Here is an 11,285-nt window from a genome sequence, read left to right as displayed (position 1 = left end):
GGGATACCTCAAGTGCCAGTAATTTCACCGGCTGTCTTACTCTCCACGCCGAAACACAACAGTGCAAGCACTGCTGCTTCACGGCAGGATTAACGAGCAAGATGGTGGTAGCAATCCGGGCGGACCTTGCACAAGGTCCTACCACCTGCAACTAAAATTCTAATATTTTTTAACCAGTACACCGCCATGTTCTTGTGGTAGCAAACGCGTCATTGAAGCAGATTTGTGACATCTGTAAAAACACCATTCCAAAATGAACAAAAACTTTTGCCTTGCCCTTCCTCGTCTTCAAATCGACATATTAATATCAACATCAAAAATTTAATGTCTTGATGGTGAACCCTAATAAGTATGTGTTCCAACGGCACGCGAAAAAACGTACATTGAAGAAGTATAATAATATATTTTGTTCGATGCATTTGTTTATCATTTGCTCTCGGTACAAACTTACAAAGTATGGGCTGTTAGTGGTCACTCAAGACAATAAAACTTATTGTATCATGTTTTAGAACGACGTTGAGAGATACATGAGAAAGGTTGTCCATATTTTTTCGCCTGCCGTTGGAACATAGTATAAGGAGGCTCATTACACACCATCCCCACCGATGTCATACGACTCTGTGTGATTATTTTTAAAATTTTTGTATGTTAGTAGGAGTGTTTCATAGCCGAGATCAATTATCATCATCATTCGAAAGACTTCTACTTTAAAAGAAAGGCCTCCCCTTGCCTCCTCATTGCTTGCTTGCCTGTAGGTAATGTGGTCGGAACGTCAAGGTAAATATTACTCGTGTGTTTTGCGCGATAAGTCCTTTTTTGGGGTATTTTAGCTATAAGGTTTCCCCTCTACTGCAATAAACGAAAATTTGCCTGCATGCAACGGTTAGTCGCAAATTCTGCAGTGTCATCGGCCCACCTAGTGGAAGTCTTGCCAACGCTGCGTCTTCCTGTTCAGCAAGTGTGGGCTAATTTATTTTTATTTTAATTGACTGTAGTTATGATACACTAACTAGGCTTGCCTGCTTGCTTAGCTTGTTTGCTGTTCTAACGCCTCAGCCAGCGCCTGAGTCAGCGGCCGTTTTACGCAAAATCGTATATTTTTGTATTTCTTTTTTGTTTTATTTGTGTTGGCTGTTTATTGTTTTTTTTTTCATTTTGTTGTATTTGTGTCTTTGTGCATGTATATAAAAATGTCTTCTTTCTTTCTTTCTTTCCTGTGATCGAATATGCCGCTGTCATATTGTCTTGCACAACCTGAAAGGCATTTCATTCCATCTTCACACTTGTCTGCAATAGGTTATAAGGCTTATGATGAAGCTTCTCCACCGAGGTCATGGAACCATAAGCTCTTCCCGTTGGAAGGTCTTCGTTGTCATCTGGGAGCATCAGTTGGAGTGGTTCCTCGCGGGATGCGGAGGTGGTGGCGGCTGTAGAGCAGGATTTGCGACTGCTATGATGCTGTCTCCTCTGGCGGCGACCACTTGCGGACGGGATTCTTCTGTATCCTGGAATAGAGCTAATATAAAGTGTCTGTAAACTAAATTCTTGTATATTGTCCTGATGTGATGTGTGGTGTTGTGTGTTGGTGTGTATGGTATACCGTAGGCGGCAGGCTAGCAACCTGTCACTATTATTATTTTTATTGAAATAATACACTAGCAGCTCTTACAGCTGTTGTGTTTTTAGTCTTTTTTTTTGTAAGTGTTTGTCTAGTCTATTTTTAAAACTGTTCACTGAAGGTGCACTTATCACAAGTTCGGGGAGAGCATTCCGCGACATTTATCATACCGTTTTTGTCAAACTTAAAACCTAAAATTGCTAAATGGGTCTGGGGCAACCCCAGGGGTATTGCAGATGCTTTGTCAACCTAGAGGCCTAAGATGGGAAAACGTGCACTGTTGAAAAATTTGTCTGAAACAAGCGCATAGGCCATGAACTAATGGATGAGTGCTTTACCGGTGGTGGAGTGCTGGTGCTAGAGTAGGAACATCTGGAGTCTGCGTCGTCGCTCTCTGCCTTCACGCCCCACCAGCTGGGAAACAAACATTAACAAATGTACCAGGACTGTTTTAATTATGACGGTGGAAGCATTCTACACTTCCACTGAACGTAGATAATGATAATGTTTAGTTTTAGTATTATAACTACGGGATCCCATACATCTCTGTATTATTATTGTTCTTTTCGTGTAATTTTTTCTTTAATTTTACACAGTAGTTTTTAAGTATTTAATTTGTAATTATTTTATTTTGAAAAAATTTCTCACTCTGCCAAGTTGCTCGAGGCGCATTCTTCTTGGCAATGATGGTATTTCCGAAAGCACTGGTAGTTAAAAAATGACGTGCAAAAGTGCCCACTGCGGCCTATTTACTGAATCATCATTATCATCATCATCATCCCAGCCTATATATGTCCCACTGCTGGGCACAGGCCTCCTCTCAGAACAAGAGGGCAAGAGGGAGAGGGGGGAGGGAGGGGAGGGGAGGGGGTATTTACTGAATAAATTATTAGAATTTGAATTGAATTTGAATACCCAGCTCAAGCAGCTCAGTTATGCGACTAGAATCGAACCTTGTATTTAAAGCCCTATGAGGCACCCTGTAAACGTTCCACTGCTGTACACAGGCCTCCTAATAAGATAATTGGACGAAATTGGTGGGGAACCCATGAAAGCCCCATACGGATTAGCAATTTCACACACACCATCAAATTGCATAGTTCATGCTGGTTTCCTCGCGATGTTTTCCTTCACCATAAAACTCATAGTACATTTCAAATGTCATTTCGCATATGAATTTCAAAAAGCTCAGCACAGATTTGAACCCACGGTTCTCTTCTCGAGGCCGATCGGTCAAACCACGAGATCACCACGGTTGTTGTATAGTGCTTCATTATTCAACACATTTATTAATTGCTAATTAAACTACGCTAAGCGCCATCTATGAAAAACATGTCTGAATGACATAACCACACACTTCTATGGAACTGCTCATCAGAACGCGAGATGGCGCTCTTTTCAATATAATATACATAGATAAGCACTACCTAATTCCAGAAAAAAAACTTTCTGCTTTAAAAAGATTGTTAATCGGAAAATCAAGACATTAAATAACAAATCAGATTTATTTTTATTATAATATAGTGGCCAGTCTTTAAAATCACCTGTTATTAGAGTTGCTCCTGGCAGCTTCAGGGCTGGCTCGGACGCCATTGCCTTCCTCGCCATCCTGCAGTCAAACCCTTACGTTATTGACAAGTTATCATTACCGGGCCCTATATTATTACGAAGTGCAAAATTCGAACTTAGTATAAAATTATTTCATACGAGAGTGAGAGGGACGGTACGATACGAAGTTCGATTTTCGAATTTCGTTGTAGCCCCCCTGACTATGAGGGTTTCTTGATACGCGAAATATCGCTAGATGGCGTTAGTATCGCGAGGTCCGTTTGATATTACAGACATTACAGCCTTGCTTGCGATTTGCTTATTTAATTATTATTCATCCAATCACAAAAAGTGACACAAATATCAAAGTTGTCAAACGGACCTCAAGATACAACTGCCAATTAGTTTGTCAAAGGAACCCTCAAGGCGTGCATACTGGTCGTCGCGTGTGAAGTTCTATCCTACTCTTGCACGTGGCGTTTGAAAGAGATAGGATTTCGCTCCCACTTAACGTAAGTATCAAGTGTTCACTATCATTACTGAATATAATTTAACGTCAACGTCAGGCAGGATGTACGGACAAGCGTACATTATTCGTATATACATTAAAAAGAAGCACATAGTTTACGTTGCGCAAGCGTTTGCAAACGCACGTATAGTCTGTCAAAAAAGAGAAGAAATTAAAAAGTGGCAACACTGTAGTGTCCTCCCTTTTTGGTTTGTCAGGGTTTGAAAGGGATGACACTACAGTGCTGCCACTTTTTAGTTTCTTCTCTTTTTTGACAGACTATAACGTACGTTACTATCGAAACAATCATTTAGCATTAAAAGAGCGTTCACATTCAGCATACAATACGGTCGTTTACTTTATCAACCTAATTACCCTTCTTTTATCCTTCCTCCTCCTTTTATCCTTAGTGACCGCTACACAATTTGTATAAAAAATCGACGTTATTACTGCAGCGATTGCTGAAGTCTTAAGAGTACTGCCTGATTCTAGGTCAAGCAAGATATATCTATCTATTACAGAGATTATGATCGATAGTGACGTAGTTAGCGATCCATAAAGGGTTAAAAAAATTAGGTATTTAGAAAAACTAGTGCTGTAGTATAAGTGATTAGGACTTGATTGGTTAATTTCTCCATGATTTTATACTTAAGATGACATGAAGTGATTGATGAAGCAGTGAAAAAAGCACGGCATTGCAGTAATGTGAATTTTGAGTGTGAGTTGACTTTGAACCCTAAATGCTTTGTTTAGGTCACAACAAAATAAAATGAAAATAAGTGATATCTTACAAAAATAGTTTAATTAAGTTAGTTAAAAGCACCAGAATCAATTACTAACGAAAAGACCGACATGCAGATTTAGAAAATATTTTTTCTACTTACCAAAGCCAGGATAATGCCATTCCAGATGAGCTAAATTAAAAATAAACTACAATAATATTGCAACTGAATTGGACAAAGCTTTTGATACTTTCTAACATGCTTACCTTAACATTAATATGAGAAAATAAAAAAGATGAATGTTTTGAAATTGATATTGAAATACATGATATGAAATATATTGATAATGAATATTGATATCGAAATACTATTTATGACATTTGTATTTTTCTAACATATTCATAAAATAATAAGTTTTTGTTTTGGTAGTTAATTTCACGAGTTCATGCCGCAAGGTTAACTACTTGGTCCTTTAAGTTTAAATATGAAGGTATTAGATTTTTTTATAGTTTTTGTAATAAAATATAAGTTATTTCTTATTAGTAAGCAGAAAACAAAATTAGGATTCTAATAAGAAACTTACAAGAATTTCCACCAGACTTTGAACATTAAACTCTACTAGAATTTTATAAGAATTTTGAATTTCTACCAGGGTTTTAATTGTCAATTTTATTAGCTTATAAATTATTATATGTAAAAAGTAGCCATTGACCTTCCAACAATAACTATCATTCGACTTCAAGATGGAATTTGTGACGATAAAATACCAGTTTTCGTCCATGTTAGTGCATTAATTAGTACAAATAACCGTGTTAATTGTCCTTAGTTAACTTGCATTCACTTAAGTCAAAGTTACTTTTAGAGTTGTAAACAGGCCACTGTTATTACCAATGCTTGGGTTAGTCAGTCCAGGCACAGTGCTAGACTAAAAGTAAGTTTAGTAATATTGCCGTTGTGAAGTGTTAGTTCAATTATTTTCATTGTCAATTTCGGGTTGATCGTGCAATCATCTCTTAGCACAAATTACCCCATCTGGGGGTAATCTCTATCCCATAGCCTGGTATGTATGAGCTAATTTAGATGTTAGTACTACCTCAATCGCTATATCTTGACATTCGTCCGTGATACTCAATAGAATCCTGTCGCAGTCAGCATTTACCGCAGCTATCAAAAAAATCTTGATAAGGGCAGTTAAAGCTCCCTGTGACAGGTCTCCACCGAGTGTCACGTACAAACTTGCCAGGGTCTAAGGGCCTGTTTCACCATTCATTAATAAATTTTATGCGAAAGATAAATGTGATGCCGTCTCTGTTTATTCGGACAAAACAAACAGAGATGGCATCACACATATCTGTCACATAAAATTGATCAATGATGAGACAGGGGGTAAGACTACGACCCCTACAATTGCTTTATGCCAAGTCAGTTAGTGCAAATGCTAGCGCTACTCCAAGTTATGCTAGTGCTAGTCGGTGAGGTCAACGTGCGCGACCTGGCGGGTGCGCTTGGTCGCCGGCTCATCCTCCTCCTCCGTCGCCGCCGTGGGGGGGAGTCTGGAAAGCAGAAGTAAAACCAGTAAATTCATTGCACCAGGCGTTAGGTACTTTGCGGAGGACCATATTGATGAACTAAAAACAATTACTTTGCTCACACGCGATAGCTACGTCTATGCAACAAATGTGTGTTCCTCCAGCTCCTGGGCGTTTAAAAGAAGCGTACGCTTTCTTTTTTTATAAAATATTTTGGAAAAGATATGGTTTTTCCTACTCAGAATCAAGAACACAATCGATTCTGATAGTTTGAAAAAATGTCCCCAAAAAAATGACAGTTTTGCGATGTTTTTTTCACACACTCGGTAGGGGCGTGACAAAACTGACTCGTAAAATTTTGTATGAAAAAATGGGGACATTTATTTAAGCGATCGGAATCGATTGTGCCCTGGATTCTGAGTAAGAAAAAGTATAATTATTCCAACGGTTTAAAAAAAGGAAATGGTACACCTTTTTTAAAAAAACGCCCTCCTCCGCCTCCACGCTGTAAGAATACGTGTACACACACATCACACAAACCCATCTATCACCACCACCACACTACACGACGCTGAGTCTAACATCTGGTAGCATGGTGAACGGTTGTGTTGGTCTGACGATGAACTCTGGTTGAGTTCGAAACGCGTTAGTATAGTGTGGTGGTGGTTGGCTGTCGTTTGTTGCTGTTATAAGGTCGCGGGTGAACAAATTAATTTAACAGTTAATTTATTATGATCTCCTAGCAGCTCGATAGATGTTATCCCTTGGGAAACAAAATCCGAAGAAGGAGAATCAAAAGTTGTATTTATGATTCTATGTAAGTTTAGAAACTTGGATACTGCCTTGAACTAGAACTAGGAATTTATTCATTTGTATTATGTCATGTAGAACAATGGTTGGCAGATTCATCACTAGCGCGTAAGTTAAGATCTTCGCTTAGCCAAACAAAAGCATCAATAGATCAGGTTTTTTAAGAACTGGCGTGCATTGGCCGATGTATGCCATTGATCATCAGGACTCACCCGTGCTTGGAGTAGTGCAGACCTGCGCGACGAACGAGCTGCCGCGCCAGCGGGAACAGCTCGTCGCGGCGCGTGAGCAGCGCCGGCACACAGCGGCTCAGCTGCGCAGCTGCCTCGTTCACCATCACCTGGTCATCAACGGGTTATTGGTACAGTCGCCATTAGATATTTCGGAGCGGCCAAGGTGATCAAAAATATCGATACACTAACTATAATACCTTAATTAGGTGTACCGCTATTTTTGATCACCTCGCTCCGAAGTATCTGATGGCAACAGTACAAGTTTGTTGCCAGAAGCAAAGGAGGACTTTAACAAAGCCCCATAAAATCCATAAGTTCATCTGGCGAGAGGGACAAGCTGTTTGCTTTAAAGTAAAATCATAGGTACCTACTGTTAACATTAGCTTTGACTCAATGATCGCCGGTAGTATTTTATGTCAATTTGGCGTCCAACGTAATGCCTAATAGGGATAAGTCTGTTTGTCTGTGTTGTTTCTAATTCCACTATTACTGTGAACATAGAATTAATTATCATCATCAACACCATCTCGGCCTATACATATAGGACTCATTCCAGGGCACAGGCCTTCTCTCAGAATGAGACAGCTTGGGCCGAATATCACCAATAACAATTAAAAGCTCACCTCATGTAACGTCAAAGGTTTCTCCGGCTTCCTTTTACAATCGAACCTCCCGTATATCGCCGCGTACTTCCTAATCTCCTCCATCCTCCTAGGGTCTGACTCTGGCATCATCATTACCAGCTCCAGGTCTTTACACATCTTCTTCTTCGTATTCTGAGGCTTTGGCTCTAACTGGGGTAAGTGTTTGCTTAGTTTTTCTGCCGCAGCGGCTAACTTTTGTACATGAATGTCTAATAATGCTGGCGTTAACTGCACTGGGGAAGTAACAGAGCTTGGACTTGACCCTGCTGAAGGTGGGCATGCGGATTGCGGAGAGAAGCTTCTAGAAGCTGTGGAAGTGACGGGAGTTGCTGCAGCAGGAGATGGAGGTAAGACTATCTTGGAAAAGTTGTTGTGGACAGGACTGGCGTTAGGTTGGGACGTCGTTGAACCGCAACTGTTTTCGGGAGCACCAGGGGAGGGACTATACGCCGGACGACTTTCCGGCGAATTTACCGATCTTGGTAAAGTTGTTGGTAAACTAGGAAGAGGGAGGAGTCTTTGGTTGCATTGGATGAAGGGGTTGTCGGAGGGGCAGATGCTTGGGACTATAGGGATCTGGAATAGGGCGGGGTTGTTGACCCACTCTTGTAAAGCTTTCTGTAGCCGCCTGACGTGTAGGGGTTTGGATGCCATGCCGACTAGAGCCATTATTTCTAGGAACTCTTCCTCCCCCGCGTCACAAAGTTGCTGGACGTCGTCACCGCCTGGATAAACATAAATAAGAAATAAGTAAATCTGTGGTCGCATTGACATCATTATTGAGTCAAAAATATTTCTAAATCTTTCCGTATTTTGTTGTAAATACAACTTTGAACTTCTAAAACACAGGCTTGTTATTATTTCGCATACATTTACTTAGAAACCTAGGTCTATACTAAAATTTGATCAAAAATATCTGAACACGACTCTATTGTTAACGGCGTAGAGGCGGTTCAGATATTTTTAATCAAATTTTTACTCACTAGTTTATGAACTCGACTGTACCTAATTGGATACTTTGTATAGCAAAAAATTATATTCTAATTAAAATAGTCCGTCAGTTACATTATCAGAAAATATTGGACACTTTTTTTTTGTCAATCAAGCAATTTACAAAGAAGTGGGGGGCCCGCCCGTGACGTCACTCCTTAGTAAAAAGTGTACGTAGGCTGACGTCACACGGAACTTAAAGCGGCTATATCTTCATAAGTTTTAAAAGTATGTACGTAGCCGTTTTTTTTTAAATACTGACTGACTAGTATATAAATATTTACTGAATATTTATAAAAAATTATGTATGTACTCGTAATGTTTTTTTTGTATAAAATAACGACATATTTTTTAGTATATGTTTATTTTTTGTATTTTTTTTTATTTGTAGTCATATATTTTTAGGAATCTAGCTTATTTTCATTTATATATGTAAGGATACCTAACAATAACTTAACGACACTTACAAGCTTTTCTTTAGCTTGCCCTGTCTATTTATTTATTTGTTTGGGTCAAATCTTGGAAGCTAAATTTATCCTTCCAGTGGTCCAATTGACATAAAATTTAACATACTTATGTCAATTTAGAGACAATACAATATTCTGGTAATGACATCTTGGTGGTCCTGCCAGGATCGTCTCCGCAGGAGGGAACTCCTCAATGATTAAAAGTACCGACTTGAAATTTAGTACGGATATGCAGTTTAAACTATAATACAAGTACAGTCGGCAAAAAAGCTTGTTTCAAAAATGAAATTATTAACAGAAACTTTTTTAAACTAAACTGGCGTTGTTTGAAACCAATTCTGATCCTCAAAGACTTATGTAGCCAAAGCATCTTATACTTGTTCATTTTGGGTTTCATTTCCACCAGCCACAACACGCAACCCAAAAAAATTAGCATAATCGAAAGAAGCCACTTCACAAATAGGATTAACCATCTTCATCAGCTCCCTCAGTACAAAAGTGGAAAAAAACTAATCTTTCTACATTATATTAATATGCAAAACTAGCGGGGCGAGTTCATTGCTGTCATTGTTCAACAAAAACGTGTGATTCGATAAAAAACATCAATTCACACACTTAATTTAGGCAAATATGCAAATGTCTTACGTGACCATTTTGCGAAGGGGCGAAAAAAAAAACAAAAGGCAGACCGGCCAAAACCCTTCCATCCGACGTAATTGCAGATAAAAAAGTTAGAATTAAGAAAAAATAAATTTGCATTAGGCGACTGCGTTTTTAAGCTTTCTGTATGGAAATGTTGTTTTTGCGCATCCCTTGTGATGAGAAAGTGTTTTTTCTTGGGTTCCTTTTGCTAACTTTTGAGTGTTTGGGGATCAGTCCCTATAGGTATACTACGAAGTGCGAAATTGTGGCATAATTCGAACTTCGTCTCTTGCCGCCCCGCTGACGCTTATGTTATTCAATACGAGAGTGAGAGGGACGGTACGATACGAACTTCGATTTTCCCAGCATTGGTTTCGAACAAAGTCAGTTTTGTTTTTTTAAACAATCAAAGTATATAGTTTTAAAAATGTCCTAAAGTTAAGTAACTATCTATACATTTGTAAATTAGAATTCTGGTTCATTATCCGAATCAAGCTTGAGTTAACTTGTAGCCATCCCCTGTTGTAATTTTAAAAGTAAAATATTCCGTTTCCGTATGAATATTATACTATAGTTAGGTACTATTGTAAAGGTGGCCTGGCAGAGATCACTATTGCTTACTGGAAAATTTCTATGCATCTGTATTTTTTGTACTGTTAAATATTTTATGGTGTTTTAGTAGGTACATTGTGTCTTAAGGGCGGTAAATAAGGAATTATGAACGAGAGTCTATTAGAAGCCCGATTCGAAGACTGAGGGCTTTAATAAGACGTTGTTCGTAATTCTAGTACCGCCCGTGCGACATACAATGTTTTTCATCACATTTGCGAGTAAATTTATATTTCTAAAAGAAAAAATATCTTCCAATATTGGCGATACCTTAGGCTGTGCTCTTGGCAGCGCCATTATATGTTGTATAAATTGTATAGGTTTATGTTGCCAGAACATAGTTAATACAAAAGGTCTTAGTGCTACAAAATGTTCTTATGTTCTACCTTAATTGCGCGTAACCTATTACGATTAATATGGTACTTACGGGTAGGTAATACACCTAGCTAAATAATAATAATATTCAGTTTAATCAACAATTTATAACTTTAGTCATTAATTTTCGCATTGTGGTGTGGTGGCCGATTTTGATGTGGTTATTTTAACGAAATCTAGTTTAATTGAGATGGTTTTTAGGCAAGTTTAATTAAAATTGCTTCATTTACAACATGCTAATATTTTGAAATGACAGTCGGACAGTCCTACGGAACAACAACTTGTCCTATTTCAACTTTTAGTAAGTTGGTTATTACCGACATCTTTTAGAAAGAAATCCCTATTTCCCAAAGGTACTCTACTTTGTTATGTAGAGATCGCTGTGAAGCTATAAGGCTACCTATTTTGTAACCCCCGGGGGTTATATGTTTGACCGCTATGGTTGTCTATGTGTCTGTCTGTCGCAACGTAGCTCTGAAACGAGTAGACCGATTTGAATGTTTTTTTTTAAAATTTGAAATCAGGTTTTCTAGCAATGGTTCTTAGACATGTTTCATCAAAATCGGTTTAGAAGTTTTTGAGATATTGAA

At 38.5% G+C, this 11,285-nt stretch overlaps 1 protein-coding gene across 1 annotated transcript in view; it reads right to left on the bottom strand.

Annotated features, from left to right (window-relative positions):
* Positions 1-11,285, bottom strand: part of nab (NGFI-A-binding protein homolog) — a 34,387-nt gene continuing 23,102 nt past the window's right edge. The window contains exons 3-8 of the mRNA XM_074103225.1: positions 7,592-8,337; positions 6,948-7,075; positions 5,889-5,949; positions 3,163-3,227; positions 1,957-2,032; positions 1-1,505 (exon numbers count right to left, since the gene is read on the bottom strand). Coding sequence (XP_073959326.1) covers positions 1,386-1,505; positions 1,957-2,032; positions 3,163-3,227; positions 5,889-5,949; positions 6,948-7,075; positions 7,592-8,337 — 1,196 coding nt within the window. The 3' untranslated portion in view covers positions 1-1,385. The remainder of the gene's footprint in view (positions 1,506-1,956; positions 2,033-3,162; positions 3,228-5,888; positions 5,950-6,947; positions 7,076-7,591; positions 8,338-11,285) is intronic.

Source organism: Choristoneura fumiferana, chromosome 20, assembly GCF_025370935.1.
Source record: "Choristoneura fumiferana chromosome 20, NRCan_CFum_1, whole genome shotgun sequence".
NCBI lineage: Eukaryota > Metazoa > Arthropoda > Insecta > Lepidoptera > Tortricidae > Choristoneura > Choristoneura fumiferana.
Note: the sequence above shows the minus strand (reverse complement) of the source record. Positions and strands in the feature narration are given on the sequence as shown.